This window comes from Mauremys mutica, chromosome 11 (genome assembly GCF_020497125.1).
Source record: "Mauremys mutica isolate MM-2020 ecotype Southern chromosome 11, ASM2049712v1, whole genome shotgun sequence".
NCBI lineage: Eukaryota > Metazoa > Chordata > Testudines > Geoemydidae > Mauremys > Mauremys mutica.
Window position 1 is genome coordinate 71,478,469 of NC_059082.1, and position 24,458 is coordinate 71,502,926.

The 24,458-nt window shown below is 41.3% G+C and overlaps 2 protein-coding genes across 3 annotated transcripts in view; both read left to right on the forward strand.

Moving 5' to 3' along the window:
• The window catches only part of LMTK2 (lemur tyrosine kinase 2), a 76,675-nt gene extending 63,927 nt beyond the window's left edge, over nt 1–12,748 (forward strand). The window contains exons 10-14 of the mRNA XM_044979555.1: nt 260–409; nt 740–3,746; nt 5,216–5,351; nt 6,748–6,996; nt 8,383–12,748. Of these exons, the coding sequence (XP_044835490.1) occupies nt 260–409; nt 740–3,746; nt 5,216–5,351; nt 6,748–6,996; nt 8,383–8,411 (3,571 nt within the window). The 3' untranslated portion in view covers nt 8,412–12,748. The remainder of the gene's footprint in view (nt 1–259; nt 410–739; nt 3,747–5,215; nt 5,352–6,747; nt 6,997–8,382) is intronic.
• A 3,533-nt stretch (nt 12,749–16,281) lies between these two features.
• BHLHA15 (basic helix-loop-helix family member a15) lies at nt 16,282–20,930 on the forward strand. Of its 2 annotated transcripts, none has more exons than XM_044979556.1 (2): nt 16,282–16,397; nt 19,794–20,930. In XM_044979556.1, the coding sequence occupies exon 2, from the start codon at nt 19,872–19,874 to the stop codon at nt 20,397–20,399; it is 528 nt and encodes a 175-aa protein (XP_044835491.1). In that variant the 5' UTR covers nt 16,282–16,397; nt 19,794–19,871; the 3' UTR covers nt 20,400–20,930. The 2 variants fall into 2 exon arrangements, with proteins under 2 accessions (XP_044835491.1, XP_044835492.1); XM_044979557.1 differs by lacking the exon at nt 16,282–16,397 and adding an exon at nt 16,442–16,519.
• Nucleotides 20,931–24,458: the final 3,528 nt, after the last annotated feature.

Consider the following 24,458-nt stretch of genomic DNA (forward strand, 5'->3'; position numbering starts at 1 on the left):
AGCAACAGGCTGAATTGGAGCTGTCCTATATACACACCTGCTTTTGCTTCTTGAGTAGAGGAGGGTTTGCTAAAAGCTGGCATCTGTAGGGTTGTCTAGGTGCTCTGATGTGCATCATTCAAAACAAAACTTGTCTTGATTTTAATCTTTTATGGGCATGTGTGTATCACATCTAGCACAAGAGACGGGCTACTATATAGTATGTCAATACAAATAATAAAAAATTGTTTAATAGAAAACTGTCACTTCTCTTTTTCAGGTCACTGGGTATAACATTATGGGAGCTTTTTGACAATGCTGCTCAGCCTTATTCACACTTTTCTGACAGAGAAGTTCTAATCCAGGTCATAAAAGAGAAACTTGTTAAACTCTCTAAACCACATCTGGAACAGCCATATTCTGATAGATGGTAATTTTTCTTTTTAGACTCTTTCTATTTAAAAAAAAACTGTTCGAGGTTTCTTAAATGTAATTTTTATACTGTCAAAAATAAGTCAGAAGAGCTGCATGTTCATATATTTCGGGAAAAGTGATTCTAGCTAACAAGCAAAAGGAATTGCAACAGATAAGGAAAGCATTTTTGCAAAATACACGAATACAAAAGGAAACATCTTGAGTTTAATTGCTTGATGTAAAGTAATGAACTGAAAAGTGTAGCCTGTCCATGCTGTGAATGGAAGGGGAATGCAGTTATTTTTGTATATTGTAACTGTTGAAAATATCCTTTTCTTCTTCACAGGTATGAAGTTCTACAGTTCTGCTGGCTACCTCCAGATAAGAGACCAACAGCAGAGGAAGTACACAGACTTTTAACATATCTCCGCATGCAAAGCCAAAGGGACTCTGAGATAGATTTTGAACAGCAGTGGAATGCTCTTAAGCCAAACACTTCCAATAGAGAATCAAATAACTCTGCATTTCCAATCCTAGATCATTTCACAGGAGATCGACTTGGCCAGGAAATGGAAGAAGTCCTCACTGTAACTGAAACAAGTCAGGGACTCAGCTTTGAATATATCTGGGAGGCAGCTAAACATGATCATTTTGATGAATGCGGTCAGGTGAATCCTGATGAAGCAATGACATATACAAACATTTTCTTTCCAGTTGAGGTTTTTGAAAGGTCACTTTCAGAGCAACTATCTGGAGCACAGGATGAAAGTGGTCAGGAAGCATCACTTAATGTACCTGGGGTGCTTCCTGTTTTTGATGCTCACAAACGTTCTCTTGGAAGTGATTACTATATCCAGTTAGAAGAAAAAGACGGGAGCAGTAGCATGAATTTTGATAATCAGTCAGCTGTACTAACAACAGAAGTTGATCATCAAGAAATTGTACAGGACAAAAATTCTCTTTTCATGGTTCCCAGGGATCTTGATGCTGAAGAATCCAGCACAGATGGGGAGTTTTTCCACTATAACAGAGATCCTAAAGATGAGGCTTTGCATGTTACTAATGGTCCTGAAAGCCCTTTCCAGAATATATTTAGTGATATTGACAGAGCAGAGGAATTGACAAATAACAGAAATATATTTGACTTAACTGAACTAAATGATATTCATGTAGAATTTAATCCAACAGTTTTAAGTTCAAGTCTAGAGGTATCAAAAGCAGTCAGTTATCTTGATAAGGAGAGTTCTAGTCATGTTTCTGAAAATGAGGCTGTTTCCTTATATGAAAATATGAGAGAGTCTGATTTTAGTGTGCTATCTGTAGAAGAACTCTCTGATAACTTTCTGTTTCTTCAAGAGAAGAATTTATTAAAGGGGATATTGACTAACAAAGATAGCAGTGATGATATCAGGCCAAAATCAGAAAAAGCAGATTTTAAAAATATATCAGAAACATCAAATAGGAATTCTCTGGACATCGAGCTAAAACTGGCTAAAAATACACCAGACTTTTCTTTATTGCATGATGATTTAAAAGCTGGGAACAAAGAAGATCATGTCCATGTGCCTGCAGATGAAGATGTGAGTGTTCTGCTTCAGTCTCTTGCAGAAACGTATGTTCCTTCTGCTTCACTTGTAACAGATGAGAAGTCACAAGATAAATATCAGAACCTCCCCATACTGAAAGGTAGTGATACATTTTCATATGTAGGAGTGGATAAAAGCTCATCGCACAGTATTAATGATAGTCTCTGTCAAGGAAAGGAAAAAGGCATTGAAGATGCCCCCATTGAAATACTATCCAGTAATGCCAATAATCAAAGTTTTGGAAACGATTCATGTTATGGTGTCACACTTGAAATTGAAGAGTCTGAGGGACAAATAAAAAATGAAACACTTGTTAATTATGATGAAATTACTTTTGGGAGAAACCTTGGTGTAGAGAAAGGAAATACTAATAAGGAATCTATGAACTATGATTTACAGAAGACTTTTTCTGCAAAAGAACAGGATCATGGGGGTTTACTGGACAACAACAATGAAATTTCAAATCATCTTCAAAAGTACAGTGATGCTCCTAAAGAAGTGACTTTAATATCTGGCATTTCATCAGACCGTGCAAGTCAAGATCATCTGTTGGAAGACAGCTCATCATCTCCCTCACAGACTACAGAACAGTCCGTTAAAACACCAGACTCTATGGATTCATTAGATGTGAATGAGGTATTAGAGTCTTTAGGGGCCCAAAGTCCCCAGAAACTTTTGCCACCTGATAAACCTGCTGATAGTGGCTATGAAACTGAAAATCTGGAGTCTCCAGAATGGTCTTCACATCTTACTGTTGATGATATATCTAACACAGACATTGCACTATGTGTTGTTGGTGATAGGCATGCTAGTGATTTGCCAGCCAATCCAGTAATCATTGTTTCTGCAGAAACAGCTTGCTCAGATTCAATAAATAGCAATAGTAACTTTGAAATAACCACAAAGAATTTTGCCAGTGGAAATCAGAACTCTTACAGGGACTCTGCCTATTTTTCTGATAATGATTCTGAGCCAGACAAAAAAACAGAAGAGATTGTAAACAAATCAGCAGAACCAACAGTACTAACAGTAGATACTTGTAGTACCTCTTCCAGCATAGAAGAGAATAAAACTGAAGATTATTATTGTTTTGAAGATATACAGTCAAAGCACAGTCAAATAGAGAATTACCAGGACCCCAGTAATTTAGACGCACAGTTAGAATTAAATAACAAGTTGGGAACACAGAAGACAGATGTAATGATGCAGGTGTGTCCTGACAAATGGAGTAAAGAAACGCCGATATTTGCAGTGAATTCTGAACAAAGCTATAGGGGTGAAATTAAACTACATGAGGAATCTCGCAGAAATGTCTCTTGTGTTGGCACTAATACTTCAGAATTAAAGTCTATTAATAACATACACAGTCCTTCAAGTTCAACTGATACTGAAAATTCCTTGTGCCACATTGAAGGACCTAAACTGAAAGAGCCAGATATTGAAGGAAAATACCTTGGTAAACTTGATGTTTCTGGAATGCTTGATTCATCAGAGGATGGAGATGATGCAGATGAAGAAGATGAAAACAGTGATGATTCTGAGGATGATATGAGAACTTTCCATATGCGTAGTCTTAGCTCTGACAGTGAAGATGAAACTGTGCATCAAGTGCCTGTGATACTTTCTGATAAAGATGATGGAAAACATCTGAGAAGCCTGCTGAAACTTCCAAAATCTCTTAAACATGACAGGCCCTCTGAGTATTGGAAAAGTGAGAAAAAGGCAGTAACATTCTTTGATGATGTCACAGTCTATCTGTTTGATCAGGTATCTTAACCTCTTAATTACTAAGCATTGATTTTAGAATTTAGATATTTGTTTTTAAAAAAGGACATGATCAAAATTTTAAAGCCCAGATTCAAGATGATATACCAGCAGATTTTATTATTGTTGTCAAGTCTCTTGTCAAGTCTTTACAAACTTAGCCACTCATCTAATTAAAAACTAATAAACATTTATGCACATTAGACAAGGACCTTTTGAGATTCTTTCCAAGGTTCAGTGCAGTGCATTGATGCAAGTTAGTATTTGTAAAGTGAAATGTAGTTTGCTTTACATGAAAAGAATGAGAGCTTGAATAACCACACCTGTGCTGAATAGAAGAATACAGTCTTCAAGACTGTCATTTTGACACCTTTTACAAGCACTTCCAATTCAAGTATCTTCATTTACTATTTCAGACTAGCTGTTCCCTGCATTTCAGCTATCCCGGGTGGTGATATATATGTATCTAATGAGCCTAAACTACATGATTACATGTGGTCACAGTAGAGCAGTTCAGTATTTGAAATGAATATTATTTTCTTCTTTTTCTTAATCTGATACATGTGATTCTTCATGTTAATCCAGTACAAATACAATATAAATGCTTGACCTACTTAATAAAACCAAGGTTACGTTTGTTTCCTTATTCACTTCATACAATAACAAGCTGTTTTTTTTTAATCTTATGGCAACCCAGACTAGCGTGGTAATTTTAAATGAATAGAGACCTACTGTCAAAGCCTTGGAAATGTTGCTTGTGAAGAAGTGGATAAAAAAATATTAAAAGGGCTATTGCATATTAGAGTAAAAAAATAGAGGTGACTCTTTTGCTCTGTGGCCTCTGCCATAAAAGAAATAGCAATCCTTTTGTTAGAGGAAAAACACCTGCTACCTTAGAACTATATCTCTACCAATATTTGGTCTCTTATTTCTCAGTTTCACTAACTGATTACATGTTAGTAGCTTTTTCATATACCATGCCTACTAAACTTCTAATTACTTCCCTTACCTTGAAGTATTATTAAAGGATAGAACTGAAATGGTGGCGGGTGGAACTGAAAGATGGATTTTGAAAATGAAAAATAGTTAACTAAATGGTTTCATGCAGAGAAGACAACAATGGTCAGTCTAAAAGTCTTACACTTTATTGCTATATGCCTTTTTTAAGGACCCTCTCTAAGTAGAGGACAGTAGGGGGGAGGTACAGTTTAAAAATTCACACTTCCTGCACACATTGTAGTGTTCTTCCGTGCAACTTTACTATGGATTACAATGTATAATATTTCAATTCAAATATATAAAAAATATATAAATGGTATTTTGGCTGTGATCTTGGTTGAAGAGCGACTGTACAGTCTAAGTGGGTTTGGGAAATAACATGATTTTGGAACCCCTGGCATCTGGGTATATTTGTATATATTTATCACATGTGCAGTAAGGGAATTGAACTAATTTTTTTTTGGTTGTCTTAGGAAACACCAACCAAAGAGCTGGGAAATCGTGCAACAGAATCAAATAACCAAGGCTCTGCTAGCACTCCTGTCCTATCTTCAGGTCTTAGTTACTTGAACAGATTTACAAATTCAGAAAGCTCTACTGATGAAGAAGGTACTTCTGGTTAACAAAACAGTATATTTTAAACAAAACCTAGTTCTGGGTCCTTTGGTAGCAATTTAAATGGGTTTTTATGGAATATTATAAATCTTCATAAATATGCCATACAGCACTGCCTTCAGTGTCTCAGTTTTATAAGATACTCTTTAGCAGGTCTCAAACATTTTATGCTGACACATACTAGGGCCTTGAAAACTTTACTGGCCCTGCAGAGTATTCCTGTTCCTGGTGACCTGTTGTAACTGCTTAAAACCATAAATGCCATCCAGTTGATTAACTTTCCAACTATTCTTTCCTTGTAAATTTGTAAACCATGCTTCTTTAAAAATTAAAAATGTGTCTTCACAGTGGCTCCCTCTCCTGGTGAAGCCAGAGAAGCTGTTTGAAGGGAGTTCCTGCTTCCATACCAGAGGAGTTTCAATGGCCTAATGAAGCAAGAAGAGAAAATAAAACTTTTTTTTCTTAAGTAATATTTTCTCCACTTAATTTCACTGGGCTGTTGTAACTCCTCTTGGCATGGAAACAAACTTTTCATGATGATAGCATGGGAGTCTGTAGCTTCTTAAGCTTCATTAAGATAGAGAGACCTGGAGATATAAAAAAACTTAATTTTGGAAACTTCTGAATAGGCCCACAAGATTTACCATAGAGAACATAACATAATTAATGATTTTTAATAAAGAATAATCTTTAAAAATCAGAATTCCTACCTTGCATCCCCATTCCATTTAATTTTCTTCAATAATATTGGCATATATCTCAAAGCCATTAGTTAGCAATTTATTGCTTTATTACTTTGAAAACGAGTTCCCCTAGCTTCTCTCAGATAGCAAGCAATATTTTCCTATAGCAACTCTCAGTAACAGCCACTAACATTGGAATTGACATGGTAGAAAGAAAATGTTGGGATTTTTAAGGCCCCTTATTCTGTGACCTGTACATTCTACCACCAGAAAGCTAGTAACTTCAGATTTCCTTCAGCATTCATTTGTAGCCCCAATGATTCCCTAAGATATAGAACTTTTTTAAATGAAATTGTATTTTCTGACTAGCGGTTGTTTTTATGGAGCTGAACTGTGATATACCACGTTGTACTCCTCAAATCCAGTACACTTTTTCACTGCTTGCTTTTTAAACTGATTACTTTACACTACCTTAAATTATGTATCAGAGGGGTAGCCGTGTTAGTCTGGTTCTGCAGAAGCAGCAAAGAATCCTGTGGCACCTTATAGACTAACAGACGTTTTGCAGCATGAGCTTTCGTGGGTGAATACCCGCTTCTTCGGATGAAAGCTCATGCTGCAAAACGTCTGTTAGTCTATAAGGTGCCACAGGATTCTTTGCTGCTTAAATTATATATATACTTATCAATTATGATTGTTTATTGTAGGTGGAGGTTTCGAATGGGATGATGATTTCACTTCTCCAGAACCTTCTTTTATAGCTAAGTCAGCAAATAACCTCATTAGTTCTAAGCCACCTCTTCAGACTTCAAAGTACTTTTCTCCACCTCCACCCTCCCGGAGTCTTGAACAAAACTGGTCACATTCATCACCTTATTCCAGGTTCTCCATTTCTCCTGCAAACATTGCAAGTTTTTCTCTCACACATGTTACAGATTCAGATATTGAGCAAGGAGGTAAGTAGATTTAGGTTTCTTTCAGGTAAACAGTGTACATTGATAACTTTTCTAATATTTTGGCTTTTAAGTAAGACCTGTTCTTAATAGCCTGTTAAACAAGTGTTACATTAAAATACAATGCAGAGATGTAAATAATGCAAATACTGTCAGTGAACTGAATATAAATCTTGGTGTTGGGGCCTGTATTTGTGTGTTTACTGTATTGGTAAATCCAAATGACTTTTTCCTTGCTAATAAGATCTTAAATGATTTTCCTGTTTAAACAAGTCATTTATTAATAGTTCTCATACTGGGCTCAAAACATTTTAGATCAAATTAATTTTGTTTTTGTTGCTAAATGTTCTCCAGAAAAACTTGAGCATAAGCACTGCTAAAATTCTGGGTTTGTTCCCAAAGCACAATACTAAGTTATCCCTTCTAGGAAAAACAATAAGATTTCTACCTTGGCGGCCACTCTATGGAGCTTTGGAAGTAACCATGCTCCCCCATAAAGAGCAAAAACGTATAGCTTCTAAAGTATTTGAGAATCTTTCTACGATGGCCCCATCACTGGCCATAATTTGATTTTTGTTTTTATTTCACTAGTTAAGGACCTTTAAGAGCAGTATTAGAGTATTGTAGTATCTACATTTGTTTTATAGTCTAGTTTCTTGTAGGAAGTATGTCCCTGAGACTCTGCTAGGGATTGCAACATGGTTTTTAGAGCTTGATCTGTTGTGGGTAGGGGATTTCCTTCTTAAAGGAGGGTTTAGCAGTAGACCCATATGCAGTAATGTTAAGGTACTGATGATATTTCAGTACTGAGCAGTTTCCTTTATATTCGTGCCTCTACTAAAGTGCTCCTCTGTACATTTTAGTACCCAAATGCCTCATAAAAAATGATAGAATAAGAATAGGGACAGTCTCAGAAATAATTTCAAAGTATCATTATAAATACAATATTTTATCAAGAGATTAAAAATAAATATTATTAGCCACTGAGGTTCCCTGGTTCTCAGTTTTTATAAAAAAATAAATCAATATTAGTTTTATTTGCATTGTATTATATTTGCTGCTTAGTAATTTGATAAGAGATGTTTGAGATCATACATCACTTTCTCATGTGACCTAAACAGTGTCATTGAACTGTGTGATTTAAGCAGATGTCCCTATGTATGTGTGTGCCACATGTTTAACGTTGGAATAGCTGAAAGTTTAAAAAAAAAAAAAAAAGGGGAAATTTTAACCAGACATCAGAAAGTGAACCAGAATATCACGTTCTAGGAAAAGTCTAGCTAAGAATTAAGGGAAGACTTGTACAGAAAATTCTTAGTATATTTTTAAATAATAAAGAAAATGTGCAAGTATCTTATCTATGTCTTCTGACTTTTCCTCTCCTAATAGGAAGCAGTGAAGATGGAGAAAAAGATTAGATGAGTTAAAGTTTCCTCACTGGAATTACACATGTGGTACCTACCCACTCTGGTCTAATGTCTGATAAACTCTGTCTAAAACTTATGTGGATCTGCTGGAGTGAAATACAGGTAATCAAGAAATACTAAGAATTAAAATAAACACTGAAAGCAATGTTAAATCAGGACATTAATTTGAATGTGTATTTAACTTTGTAATGTATTGTTTTTAAATCAATGCAATTTGCTTTTCATTGATGATTCTGCCGCTGTTTTCAAGTACTTGAAGTATTTAGATAATTATTTGTAACAAACATGTAAAGCAGTTACACTACATTCTGGTTTATGTATGGGATTGTATCATATTCTTTTTATATTTTTCCATGTAGTTCGTTATCTATTTGAACATACTACCTGTTGTAGAATTGTGTATAATTGTCCTGTGCAACAGGTGGCTGTGTTGTTGAAACTGTATGAATGATAGTTGATCAGTAGTGAGCCATATTTATTCTGAAAGATATCACTTACTACATATTACTTTGCTTACTGCAATTGCACTATGGATTTTTCTTCCCATATTCCCCAACATTGTATAGAATCAAAATCTTAATTTCAGTTCCTTGAAAAAAATTAAGACAAATTGAATTGGCCCAGTTAACCAGTTCATTTTGTACTATTATAGTCTTTGCTATGCACTGCACTTGTAAAACATACAACATTTCTGAGTGTTATGTTAGAATTGCTGGAATCTTACATGCAGTACCATTTAAAGTGGTAGCTACTACAAATTGTGAGAGTGCCTGTTATTCATAGGAAATTTAGGGAGAGATGTCTGAAATATCTTTGGGATCCATTTTGGATTAAGTGAATATCTTATTTTCACTCCTGACAGTAATCATTTAAATTATAGTAGCACCTTCCTAGGTAGTCATATTTGATGGCCTTTCTGCATTCCATTAAAACTGCCAACTTTTGGAGGGAGGGAGGTACATGTTGGCCCTGAAAACTTGCATTGAAACTGGGTATATTGTAGAAAGATTAATTTTAATAAAAATGGACCCATCAGGCCTACCTGGCTGCTCACTTGTTCATCCTATGAATTCTGAAGCCCAAATTATTTTCTTTTGACTATGTATTGGGCCTTCCATGCCTCCTTCCCCTTCAGAAACCTGTAGATTCCCCCTATCTCAATTACTGCAAAAACTATTTAGTATTAGGATTAACAACTGGGGATTTAAGCATGCTAATAGTCCTGCTTCTAAACTAGTAGAAAACTGGCATTCATACTTTGTCACCCAGAGAACTGTCCAGGCCTGTATTAAGATATCGTCAGGGCTCCATGGTGCTGCTTGAAATGTGCACTGACCCAAAGATGTAAGATAGTAAAGCTTGCCATTAAGCTGTCCAAGTGAAGTGAACATGGAGAGAGAAAACTATCACAAATCCAGCTAGTTTTAATTAATCCTTTAAATAAGTTGTCTAACAAGTTCCCTCACTGTCTCACTAAACACAGTTGGGAAGTAATTCCTTCGCCTGTGAAATGCATTATGCAGCCACAAATGTGGGGCTAGATTGGAAAAAGCTGAAAAATGCTGGCATTTAGTGCTTTGTGGTCAACCCTTCTATCTGGCTGTACAGCATACTGCAGCTTAGTGGCATAAATATTTTTTACTCTGCTTTAGTATAGGACTAGTCTTTCTGCTGAATAAGTCTGGGTACAGAAAAGCTAAGAATTGTAATCATCAGCATAAAGAACTACATATTTTCAGCTGTTAAGCTCTGTTTGAGGTTACAATTTTATTTTATACACAGTTTGGTTTAAAACAGGGCATTGGTTTTAAGTGACACAAATACAAAAAAGTAGAAAACGGTTTTTTTTGGTTTTTTTTAAACAAACAGTTATTTGGCCCTTACAGCTAGAATGGCTTTCATACCCCTCAAGGGAAAGAGATTAATTCTAAAATAAAACGCTTTAAAGTTGTCAGTGTATTGCTGAGGTACTGAGTTGTCCTACTGAGGAGCTCAGGTCCAGAGGGAACCTGAGAGTCACAGGGACAGTTGTACTTCAGTGTGAGTAACATCATAGAAATTTGCTGTTGCACATGCACAGCAACAACTTTTCACAGAATTTTTCAACATATCTTTAAATGCAAAGCCAGTTCTAAATATACACTTACAGTATATACTGTAATGGGTTTAAAGGAGCTATTACGTGGTATGCTGTATACATATTAAAATATAAACAATAGGTCTTGGCACACTAAACATTATATCCTATTAGTTCTGTAATACAGACTTTTAAAATTCCTTAAACACACACCAGGTTAAGGTGTCTCATCAATCCTTGAATTTTTCTGTAACACTTTTATATTACCATAAATAAAAAAGCAGGGAAATCCAAAATTAAGAATGAAACTCCATATGCTGAGTCTCCAAAGAATGTATGGAATTGTCTACCTTAGATGTGCTGAAACACCTAAAGTATCACAGGGTTAGAGAAGGAGTTTCAGCCTTAATTCTGAATCTCTTGATTTTGAACATAGTTTCTGAGGTTAAATAAAAGCTAATATAGTTTGACTGGGATATTGAGATGCAGCTTCACTTTTGTTCCTGTTGTAACTTCAGAAATTTAGATTATGGAACAGATCTTGTGCAGCTGGGTAGTATTTAACCTTGTATTCAACACATCAGGATTTTCCTCAGTTGGTGGGGCTTCTCTTTAGTAAGAGTACCATGTCTTAAAACCTTACGTAACAATGAAAGTTTACTCCTGTGTCCAAATGGACTTGTTTGCTAATGAATTGCCAAACAGACATTTTTTGTTCAAAATAGGAATTGCGTGTGTGTGATGTTATACAAAGTAATGTGCTGCTTTAGCAATATTACAGAGAAAAATCGTTGTTATATCTGTTCAATTATATCTGAATTGCCACACTTCCTTAATCTCAGTGGATATTAATTTCATTAATCCAATTCACTAGATTAAAATTGTAATAATTTTTTTGGAAATATGTCGTTAATTTTATTACAAACTACTACCGTGTTCAAGTGGTAAACCATCTTCCAAAAATGAATTATGCAAGGAAGGCAAATTTGTGGAGTAGCTGAAATGTAATCAAGTTGAGGTGATTTGTCAAATGGGCCATACGTTACATTCTGTAATCTCTTGCACTACTTATCCAAGTGGTTTCAGTTTTAGAAATACTTACATCTGTTTTTTCAATGGTTTATTATGAGGGTTGATTCCATTTTAGTTTCTTCTGTAATAGAAGATCTTGATTATTTATTTAAATGCTAAAAGGCATTATCTTAATTTGGCTACTTAAATATCTTACAAAAAGATCCCATGTACAGTCTAAAATGGAAGCAGATAACATGATTTTAAAATTTCTTGGTGAGAAAATGTGACTGGGTCACACAGTGAGAGGCCAATAAAGTGAGAAGAGAGTCAATTTTTTTATTTGAAACACCTGTACCTTCCAAGTCCCTAACTTTCAGCTATATGTTATACATGTAAACTGCCATTTCCATGGAAACAAACAGATTGAACACTTTTTCATATCCTTGGTGATGCATTAATGAAAGCCATTCAAGCCTCTTTCTTTTATCAGTATTTTAAGTAATACATTTATATGTAGTATTGAATCTTTTTTCATGAGGGGCTGGTTGGTAGGGAAATACTTGTGTGGTTTTTTTAACTATTAAGCACTATGCTAAAATTTCAGTGGTAAGTCAGGTGTTAGTGACATGGCTATTTTTGGATTTAGTGAAAGGTGGAATCAAGGTATATTAGCCTTATAAGAAATAGCCTTAAAATAAGAATGGAGTGTACAAAATTACTTCAGCTTTAAGTCATACAAAAATCTCCTTAAATATTAATAAGTTTTGGTTCAAGTCTTTGATATGAAAAAATCTAGAGAAGAGTACAAGAGCATATAAATATATTGAAAATAAGTATTTGTGATACCAGCAGCCTGTTTTTCAGATAAACTTGAATATGACTTAAAATTATTAGTTTTATTAAATTGTTTGAACTTGCACAGTCATAGGTGTAATTTAATGATAAATGGTACTGATGTGTATATACAATGTTTAATTCAATTTGTAAATGAGAAGCTATGTAACAAAGTCATAGGTATGAGGTTTTCCTATTGTAATTTAATACAGGTATGAGGTTTTTGGCAATACATCATAGTTAATGAAATTTCAGGTCAAATCGTCTTGCAATTGTGTACATTTTTAAATTGTAATATTTCTACTGTATATTGATTATCATGCATAGTGTGATTCAATAAATTGCTTGTAATTTAAAAACACTATTTAATATTCAAAAATAAAATACAGTTATATATTTATAACCTTCCTGTCTGTGTTCGTTTATTCTTAGCCCAACTCATTTCTGGTACTTGTTCAGCTCTTCGTTTCAGTGAAGTGAATGGGACTACTTTTGGGAATTAAATCGATGTGCTCATAAGCAAGGAACTGGGCAGCATCTATTCTACCCCAGGTGCCTGAAGCCCCAGACCCTTCAACCTACACAGCACAACAAAACCTATATGAGAGGGTGTATTTTAGATCCCTGAGCTCTTCTGCTAGTACGTGTCACCATCATTTGAACATCACATCACATAACACATACCCTCTACAGGGAAGCACTGTACAGCATGGATTTAATTTGTAGTAATATCTTTTAAATGAAAATTTCTTGAAATGTGTTAGCATCTGAAATCATCACAGTGGGTTTTGCCATAATTATGTGAGGTTTAATAAAGACTACACATGAATGTGCATGTCTATATATAAACAAACCAAACCCTGCTGTTGTCATGTAGTAGGCATGGATTCCTGCTCTTTGGCACAAGGAGGTCTCAGTAGAACAGACATACCCGGTACTCACTGTCTTGTTGTGAAGAGGTTGCATATCATTCCTCCCTTTACAGACAAGTAACTGGGTGAGTGGCATTGGTATAAACCTCTGAGCTCCTGTTTTCCTGGTTTAGATGATGATGGAAAATATTTTAAAATGAAAAAAATAATGTAAATGAAGTGCTCAAAAATGCTTCAGTAATAAGACAATTCTTTATGTCTGGGCCTTCTAAAGCTGCCATTAGCAACACCACCAAAATTGCATATAGTGAGAAGAAAGGTGGGCCCTTGTGTAGGGGATTAGAAGTCACAAGACTTAGACTCTATTTCCAGCTCCTTAGCAAACTTGTTGTGTGACTTTGGAGCAAGTCAAAAAGAGCCCATGCTTCCAAAAATGGCCTTTAATTTTCAATGGTTTAGATTTTGGGTTCCCAACTTAGGGGCACTTACATCCTGACTTTCATAATGCTGAACACCTGCATTTCCTATTGACTTGAATTGGAGTTGCACGGTCATCACTTCCACAAACAAGGCTGTATGTGTCCCAAGTTAGACATATCAAGTTAGAGACCTCTTCTGAAAATGTGGGCCAAAAATTCTATATGCCTCAGTTTTCCCATCTGTAAATGGGGATAGTGCTTCCCTAGTCACAGGTCATTGAAGCTTCATGTTTGTAAAGCACTTTGATTTCCATGTGACAGGACAGGCTCAAAGTATTTGTTGTGTTTGCAACTCTTGACTCTTTCTTCTACCGGAGCAATGTTAAAAACATGCAAGAAACTAACACTGAAAAATGGAAACAATGCAAGAAATTTGTGAACATATTGAACAGGTGAATATATTTTAAAACAGGTGACATAATTAGCTACTAACAAGAAATCCATTATTATAACATTTGTACTTTTAAAAAATGCAACTGAAATGGAATTTTAGTGAGATGAATTTGGCACAAAATTATAAAATTTCAGAATTTGTAGCATATATTTAGTGAACAGCAATATAGATTGTGTAGTGTTAAGATGATAAACTGTTGCTGTGTTACTAATTCCACTACTTGTGTTCCTGTCTTAAGTTTAGGAAGTGACAAAACTACCCCAAAGTGCACAATAAATAGAAATAATTCTGTTTTCATATAGGGACAGTCCCGTTTTTGGGACTTTTTCTTATATAGATGCCTATTACCCTCCACCCCCTGTCCCGTTTTTTCACAGTTGCTATCTGGTCACCCTAGTTTTCATAGACCTTTTGCATTGTCATGATACTAAACTGCATGTAAAGATTTAAAAAGAAATGCTTTCAATTCTAGCCTTCCGAAAACAAAAAACTTTGGTTACACTATACAAAGGAATATATTAATCTTTTGGTATCTGCCTTTAAGAAATGGAAAAAAACTGCACAATTACAACTTAAATTTCCTTCCATGGATTTTAACAAACAGATGCTTCAACTTAAATCACAGTAGGAACTTTAAGTAGGCAAAATATAATCGCTCAGGTTGAAATTTGACTAGGACGTGGGAGCTTTTTCCACAGCTCTTAAAGATCCCATGGCACTTTTATCACTTTCATATCTCATGGTTCCTATCACCATAGTATCTGAACACCTCATAGTCTTATGCATTTACCACTACAACACTACTGTGAAATAGGGAAGTGCTATTCACTGCATTTTATAAATGGTAAATTGTAGCCCAGAGAGCCTAGGTGACTTGCCCAAGGTGTTAGTTTGTAGTGGAATAGGGAATTGAATCCAGTTCTGTGAAGTCCCAGTAGTGCCCTATCACTCACCCATCCTTCCTCTCTAGGGCTGGATATCTGACCAGTCAAATATTGTCAAATGTCAAAAAAGGTCAAATATTTTAAAGCAGTAACTTCTTAGAACAATAACAAAAAAAGAGTAAGACCTTATGGCCTCCAATAGGCTTAGCCTTAGATTCTTATGCCTAATTATAAAAAAACAAGCTAGTTAAGTTATTTTAATTCAGAAAAATGCAAAACAAATTGTCCTTTTAAAAAAATGATGGAATAATACCATGATGCAATCAAAAAGATAGGCCACCACCTACATCAGGGAACTCTTATGGGAACACTGGACTATATTTAACCATGAACAAATAAGTCAATTGACTTGATTAGATTGGTCAGTTGACCAGCTTGCCAAGCCTGTTCCTCTTTAATGACAAGTAGTCATGATAACCTCACTATCTGTGCTCTGTCTGGAAGGCTCTATCAGCACAGTGCCAACTACGATCGTGTTGGAGCATTGTTCCAGTACTGACTGAGGGAAGAGTTTCTGCTTGTTGAATCACCCGTCCCGCTTGCAGCACCTTGGTATTGAACTGGAAGTCTCCCAGAATACTGACCCATCCAAAACCAGCTCTGTCGGAGCGACCAGATGGAATTGCAGCACAAAGCCAAGCTCCTCTTTTAATAACAATAAAAAAAATCCCTCTGAAATTTGGGAACATTAAGTTTGCAAGCTGAAGCTGTCCTCTGGTGAATTGACACACACCATGTTTGCAGGCAGAGAGCCCTGTTTAGAGTGCCCAGATGTCCCGATTTTATAGGGACAGTCCCGATTTTGGGGTCTCTTTCTCATATAGGCTCCTATTACCCCCCCTCTGATCTTTCGCACTTGCTGTCTGGTCACCCTACCTGTGCTGCACTGATGTGGGCAGCTTTCCCGGTGTCTTACTTCCATATGGCTGAACCTGTGTTTGAACAAGTTCTCCAACATATTGCACAAACTGGCTTCTCTTCCCTGGGGCGGGAGGGGGATCTCACGCTTAAATGGGGCCGCACAATGCCGCCCTCTGTGCTGCCGGAGCGGGCGGCAGCGGCCGCGCGATAAGGCCCCACCTTCTCACCGCGCTGCCCCGCGGCTCCGAGGCCCCGGCTCTGCCCCCCGTGCCGCGGCACCTCGGCCGGCCCCGCCCGCAGCTGCCGCCCCCCGCTGCGGATTTGCCTGGAAGCTCCCGCGGCGCCGGGCTCCGCCTCCCGCTGGCTCCGGCACTAAAGCGACGTGTCCCGGGCGGGCAGGCTGCGGTCACACGCGCCTCAGCCACCTGCCGCGCCGGAGCGGCTGCTCGCCCGGCGGCCCTTCTCCTGGGCACGGCGGCCCGCCCTCCACGCCGGCTCCCAGGTACCGGGCTCCCGGCGCGGTGCGGGGCTAGGGAAGGGCTCCCGCTGTCTGCAATGGCACTGACCGCTCCGTGCCCGCGGTGCCCGCCGCCTGCCCCCTCACACGGCCCCCCTCCGCCCTCGGTAGGTCCTTGCTCTCTCCTGTGCCTTCCCCCTCTTCCCTCCAGGCGCTTTGCTCCTTCCCCCGCTGCCCCCAGTTCCTCCTCTGCCTGCCCGCTTGCTCCCTCGCGAGCCTTCGCCTCTCCTCCCGCTCTGCCAGCTCCGAATGCCACCCCCGGCCTCCTACCCCCCCAGGCCCCTTCTCCTCTAGCTGCCCCAGCCCCCACTGCCACCCCCTTGCATTGCCCAAGCCCCTTGCGGACCCCAAACTCCCGCCAGGACTCTCCCTCATTCCCACTGTCTCCCCCTCTCTCCTGGAGGTAGTGCCGAGCCTGTCCAGTTACACTATAGGGCTGTGGGGGAAGAGGGGAGATGTTTTGGCGGGGGGTGGGTAGCAGATGGGTCTGGGGTGTGTAGCTGTATTTGAAAACAACCTTCCCCCAAGCCACTTCACCTACCCTATTGTCACCTGCTGTCCTTAGTCTACTGGTTCTACCACGCTCCGTGCTCCCTTTAATCTGCCAAATCCTCTTCTCCAAGGAGCTCCCCCCCTTTCCTCTGCTGACTGCCACCCCCAGTCCAGGAAGGTGGGTATCTGTCAAGGAGCAGCTGGTTGCTTTCCCAGTGGCAGTGCCTTCTGCACGGGAGGCAGGGATTTGGCTGCTCTCCTTGGTGCCTGTTCGCACTGTTCCATCCTACTTCTGATTTGCCATCTCTCCTACAGAGAGAGAAGCTCCAAGGTTTCTCCTGGCCTGGCTTTGGTTTTTCTTTTCCCCAGTATCAGCCCTGTCTCCCAGCTTTTTTCCTTAGGCGCCCATGACTCTCAGGCAGCATGGTGTGGGGCTGGTGGGTGAAACCTGAGATGCAGTCCTGTCTTGCTCCCCTGGCAGCCTTGGGCTGGAGGCCCTCTAATCAAACCACTTTGTGAGGTGAGCATAGATCCTCGGCTGGGAAACTTGAGTACCCTGTGATGAGGTATGAACCCAAAGAATGGCCAGAGTAGCTGGCACAGTGCAGCTGGAATGCTGTGGATACGGAGAAAGAAGCAGCTGAGGATGTTCCTAGGTGGTGGCAGTGATGTTGGTTTTTCCAGCATCCTCAATCAGTTTTACTCTCTACTGCAAGAGGTGGTGATGTGGAGTGGTGGTGCACCTCTCCTGTCCTTCCAGGAGGGGAGTTAAGCTCTGTGGTCAGTCTCTAACAGCACTCCGACTCTCCAGCCACTCGCATTTCAGTGCATCACCAGAAATATTTTTTAAGACTGGAACTAGGGGGGAGTAAATGGACCCTCCCTTCCATTAATACCTATCACCAGGACAAGGAGGGCTGCTGTCAGATGGCTGCCATTGTACCAAGCATTGGCACAGAGTGGAGGTGGGGGTGCTGCTGCATCATCACTGTCTGGAAGGAAGGGGCATTGCTGCACCTGTGCAGGTGCCCTGTCCCGTGGCACAGGAAGAATAGACTCTGCCATCCTGCCAGCGTTGGCTAGATTATTGACTTGGGAGGTGTAGAAATTGCTGTTCTGCTGGGTGTTGAAACTGTTGTACCCTTGCCATTAGCTGGTGAAAGAAGAGAGACTGCAACCCACTCCCCCTCCTGCACTGCTGCTATCAGTGCAGGAGGAGGTACAGCTGCCAGCATGCCAGTCTTCACTGTGCAGCAGAACTCTGCTGTTGCTGCACCATACTGTGGGTGCTGATAACAGCCAGCCTTCCTCCTCTAAGTGCAACAGTCCAAAATAGCAAGGTGGTGTCCCTAGAAGAGACCTGGGAAGACCATCAAGGAGGAGAAGCAGTCTGAGCCTTCCACCAGTTGTGGACAAAGCTGACACAGCTGGCATTTTAAAGGCGAGACTAAAAGCAAATGACAAATAGGAGGGTATTGGCTTGTGAATGAGAAATGAATAAAAATTTGAGTTAATGACTCCTAAAAGTTGTCTGGCTGGCACTGAGAGAAGGTGGGGAGGCATGTGGTGAAGTTGGGAGAGCTGTGAGAGGAAGCAAGAGTAACACTCAAAGGAATGGGGGAAAAGAGAAAGGGGGCATTCGGAGGACAGCATAATGTGTTGACTTTGCGATGTGAGTGTGTGATGCTGCCCACAAACAGGACCTCCTACTCTCACAAGTTTTCCTTTAGCTCCAGTGGAAGAGACTTGCCTTATTTGGAGCTGGATATCCAGGGTTCTAGTCCCAAACCACTTCTGTGCGCGTGCGTGATGTTCACTGCACATGGATGTGATTCAGCTCATAAGGAATGGGTGCCAGGAGCTGGGAGGAAAGGGAGTGTTTATAACTAACTAAGCCTTTACTGACAGTCATGCTCCTGTCGTGCTTCTCACTTTCTGCTTTGCTGATGCCGAAGACCTCTTTTCGCTGTTGAGATCTCTAAACTGGAAACGCTAAATCTCACTCCAGCCTTTAAATCCCTTTCCTGTTTTCCCTCAGGACAGCTCTTGCTTAAGGGAACAGACTCGGCTCACCAATGTTTGCAGTCACTTTTTTTTTTATATATTATTCTGTTTCTAGTTGCTCATGACAGACCAAAATCTTCTCTCACTTAAACTAGTGATACCATTGTAGCCAAGAGGAGAACTTGGCCAAATGTTTCCACCGTCCATCTGCCTTGTAATGCCTTATACACTGTGGTTATCAGCATTGTCACATTGTAGTCATTTCAGTTGGCCTGTGGCATATGTGAAATGGAACTGGATTGAAAGCCACCAGGCTCTAGTGGACAGGAGCCCACGTCAAACACTCATTTCGCTCCAGTTTTAGCATGCTCATTGGCATTCTCAGCAGAGAGGCCAAGGACTGAATGAACCCGGAGAGGATATTGCCACAGAGAACTACAGTGGCTTCTCCTTCAGTTAGAGGGGAGGGGCACAAACAGAGGCCCACTGAATCAGACAAATGAGACAATGAATGTTGCCAGTTGGAGACTGAAATCCAAAGCAAGTACATTATGAGCGGATGTAGTAACAGGCTCCCTCCCTCTTCCCCTCCCCCCCCAGTCCCACTAACATGCCTGAATCAAGATGCAAATACATCACCACCACCACCGCCCACGCGCTGTGGTTAAGAGGATCCTCTCCAGGGGCCCTGCTTCCATCCACAGAGCCCAGATGAGCTGACGTTAACAATCACTAAAACATATACTAATAAACAAAAGATCCAGCTGGTAGTTTCACAGTATTGTGCAGGTAGATGCTGGTACAAAGCGAAACAGCACAATGACTCCATTTGTTCTGTATGAAATGTAACGACAGCTGAAGATGTTGATGTTTATGTTTTTGCAGCATGTTGATGGCTAGTACCAGAAGATTAACTTAGTGGGAGAACAGGCTGAGTGACATTTCCCCATCATCTACTAAAACATGAAGACCAAAAGCAAAAGAACGAAGCACAGGCTTGCTGTTGACAAAGAAGCCTTTCTTGGGGAGACAACTTTGAGCAAAGAGGAACCGGTAAAATGTTTGCGACGCAAAGAAAGGAGAAATGGCGGAAACAATGAGAGTAGCAAGACCGGTACAGTCCAAGCCAAGCATGCTTGGAACAACAAAGACAGACACTTAAGGCGATTGGAAAGCAATGAACGGGAGAGGCAGAGAATGCACAAGCTCAATAATGCATTCCAGGCCTTGCGGGAGGTTATCCCTCATGTGAGAGCAGAGAACAAACTTTCTAAAATTGAGACTCTCACGCTAGCCAAAAATTACATTAAATCACTGACTTCCACCATACTCCGTATGTCCAGTGGGCATCTTCCAACTGTAGAAGGAACTGGGGCATCCAATGGCTCCAAACTGTACCAGCATTACCAGCAGCAACATGGCGATGAAGAACACGATGAACAACTAAAAAAATACTCCACACAAATTCACAGCTTCAGACAAGGCAGCTGAAGTTAGCTACTGGCCTCATTCTCTCATCTCCATACATCCCTGTATAGTTCAGCATTTGAAGGATTAAGGGGTTATTTCCTCCTGGTGGGTTTCTTCTTTGTTTGTTTTTGGAAAGACAAATGTTTAGTGACTAGATCTCATAATTCTTGTTGAAATTATCCTAAATTGTAGGTTAGGCTTTTCAAAGAGATGTGTGATTTTTGGTTGCCCGATTTGAAACACTTTCTCTGTTCTTATAGTTTTTTGTTTACCTGCTTTGTTTTAATTTTCTTGAGGTCAGAATGTTCTTTTAATTTGTAATGAGAAATTGTTTGATTGTTCAACACCTAGATTGCTTTTGCAGGGCGGGCTTTATAAACAAGTTATTTTTCAGTGGGAGGGGGTTCCCTGCACTTTAGGAAAATTACTCTTTTTATAAGGTGCCTTGAGTTGGGCACCCAACAGTGATGTCCAGGGCCGCCCAGAGGGGGGGGCAAGTGGGGCAATTTGCCCCAGGCCCTGGGCCCAGCAGGGGCCCCCACGAGAGTTTTTCAGGGCCCCTGGAGCAGGGTCCTTCACTTGCTCCGGGGGCCCGGAAAACTCTCGCGGGGCCCGGCCCGGGCCCCTGGAGCTTCTTCACTCCCGGTCTTCGCTGGCGGGGGGTCCTTCCTCTCCGGGACAGAAGGACCCCCCCACTGCCGAATTACTGCCGAAGCGGGACCCGCCGCCGGAGTGCAGTCGGATCTTCGGCGGTAATTCGGCGGCGGGGGGTCCTTCCGTTCCGAGACCCGTTGCCGAAGTGCCCCGAAGACCCGCGGTGGGGGCTGCACTTGGCGGCGGGTCCCGCTTTGGCGGTAATTTGGCGGCGGGGGGTCCCCGCCGTGGGTCCTTGGGGCACTTTGGCGGCGGGTCCCGGAACGGAAGGACCCCCCGCCGCCGACTTACTGCCGAAGCGGGGGCCCCCCGCCGCCCAAGACCCTGGGCCCCCGGAATCCTCTGGGCGGCCCTGGTGATGTCCTAAATCACTAGTCATTATTGAAAATAGTGGCTGTAACTTCTTTTCCTCCAGAAGTGACACCATGTCATGGGGAATCTTGGTGCAGGAATAATGAAGTTTATGGCCCGGTACAGTACTTTGGAATGTATACAGCTACTGGAGGGACATATCTAACTGACCTGATATTTGGATAGCAGGACTAATTTCTTTAACCACAATTACCTGGATTTTTTCCCCTGAATTCTTAAATATCCTGCTACTCGGAGGAGGAACAAGTTTAATGACAATAGAAACGTATTTTGAGTAGCTTGATTAGTGTGATCGAACAGGTATGAATACGACCTAACAAAATGGCCGTGGACCAGACCCTAAATACCCTAAACCAGCGGTTCTCAAACTTCATTGCACCATGACCCCCTTCTGACAACAAAAATTACTACACGACCCCAGGACGGGGGATCGAAGACTGAGCCCCACTGCCCTGGGCAGGGGGCCAAAGCTGGAACCTAAGGGCTTCTGCCCTAGGCAGGGGAATGTAACCTTAGCCCTGGGGGGTGGGGCTCGAGTTTTGGCTTCAGCCCCTGGCGGCAGGGCTTTTAGGCTTAGGCTTCAGACTTGCTGGGGCCTACGGCCAACACCAGCCTTGGCGACCCCATTAAAATGGGGTTGTGACCCACTGTGGGCTCCCCACCCACAATTTGAGAACGCCTGCCCTAAACTCATTGAAGTAAATGGAAAGGTTCCAGTTCATTTCAGTGGACTTTGGGTCACGTTCCTAAAATGTAGTCCTACAACTGCACTTAAAATGCACAATAATGAATGTGATCCTTGTCGCATTATATATATTTGAAAGTGCCTTTCAACAGAAACATTAAAAGAGATTTGTTAGATTGTAAGCTCTTCTAGATAGGAGCTTGTCTTTGGCTGTGTTCGTACAGCACCCAGTCCAATGGGACCCCAGTTCCATTTGGAGCCTTTGGGTGCTATTGTAATATAAATATTTAACAGTTAAGTTACTTGTGATCTTTGCAAAAATGATGTGATTACAGAAAAATGTTTTGTATATTTACCAGTTGGACAATGATAATCTGTGCATTTAAAATGAACTCTCCTAATAAAGCCAGCATTGTAATCAATTAGGATTCATTCTGGGCTAGGTACTGTTAAATACAATGAATGAAACAGGAGATCTTGAAACAAGAAAAGAAACTTTTAAAAAAAATATTGGAATAAAAACTCGCATTTCTCCTAGCCCTGCTCTTCTTTGCCGAGCTAACATTTCTTTGTTTGGAAATGTTGCACGTACAGCATATGTCACAACTGTCCCCACCCAGGGCCATAGAGTGCTGATGTTAGCAGGCCAGTTGTGGTTATGCTGCAGAGGGGCAAGGGCAGGATTTAGGTGCTCATGCTGGCACAGGATGTAGCTTCATGGGCCCTACCTTTGTCCCCACAGAGTAGGCTGGTGGTTGAGTGAGGGAGAGATTGGTGGATCTTTTGCAGGGGGTGTTGAAGAGGACAGCTGCAGAGACCCCTAGAACAAAAAAACGGCCATACTGGGTCAGACTAATGGTCCATCTAGCACAATATCCTGTCTTCCGGCAATGGTCAATGCCAGGTGCTTCAGAGGGAATGAACAGAACAGGGAGTCATCAAGTGATCCATCCCCTGTTGTCCACTCCCAGCTTCTAGCAAAGCAGAGGCTAGGGACACTCAAAGCATGATGTTGCATCCCTGCTCATCCTGGCTAATAGCCACTGATGGACCTATCCTTCAGGAACCTCTCTAGTTCTTTCGTTGAACCCTGTTACAGTTTTGGCCTTCACAACAGCCCTTGGCAAAGAGTTCTACAGGTTGTGTGTTGTGTGAAGAACCTGTGCAACCCAAGGTGCTCTGTGTGCAACAGGAAGCCGTTCTGACCCTTATGGGTGTGTCTACACTGCTATAAAAAACTTGTGGCATGGCCACGGCTGGCCAGAGTCAGCTGACGAGGGCTCGTGAGGCTCAGGGCTAAAAATAGCAGTGTAGCTGTTCAGGCTCGGGCTTGGGCTCTGAGACCCATTCCTCTCATCAGGTCTCAGAGCTGGGCTCCAGCTCAAGCCTGAACAGCTACACTGCTATTTTTAGCCCTGCAGCTGGAGCCACTCCAGCCAGAGTCAGCTGCCCGGCCTCAGCGTTGGTGCCATGGGATTTTTTACTGCAATGTAGACACCCTATGAGTTCTCCCTGCTCTAATGCTTGGTGCAGTGTGGAGAGATTTTGGCCATTAATACCCTGTAATGTGATATTTATTCCACCGTGCCAGGACTGATAGTGTGATAATGTTTTTATCTGGCATACATAAAGTGTCCGAGACAGGCTGTGAGAGAGCCATGTTTCTATCGTCTGCGGTAGCTGCAGATGCAACGGGGAACATGAATGTTGCATTTCACACACTGTGCTCCCTTAACTGCAGGGATTGGATTCTACCGCCTGAACTTGAGCTCTTCCCAGGGCGAAATTTCCACCTTGTGCCCCACCCCCCCAGCCCTGCAGCAGCTCCCCACTCCCCCCCTCTGCCTGAGGCACCCCCCCTCCGGGGAGCTGTGCAGCACCTCCCCACCCCAGCTCACCTCTGCTCCGCGTCCTCCCCGAGCACGCCCTCCCTGCTCTAATTCTCCTCCCAGGCTTGCAGCGCCAAACAGCTGATTGGCGCTGCAAGCCTGGGAGGCGGGAGAAGTGGAGCAGCGATCACGCGCTCAGGGAGGAACCCCTGTAAAAAAAAAAAAATTGGGGGCACCGCTTTTTGGTGCCCCCAAATCTTGGCACCCTAGACAACCGCCTAGTTCATCTTAATGGTAGCACCGGCCCTGGCTCTTCCCAGTGGCTTTTTTCCCTCCCAAAAAAACCCCATTACTTAGAGCTGTTTTGAACTAATCTCTCCCTCACAGGGATTTGAATGGCAGATCACGCCATTGAGCCATCTAGGCTACCATGTTCCATTGTGCAGTGCCCACAAGTGCCTGTAATGTCTCTAGTTTAGCTTACTACTGTGCTCTGCTGGGGAGGGGGGTGATGGATAACGTCTGATCAAGGTGTTTTCT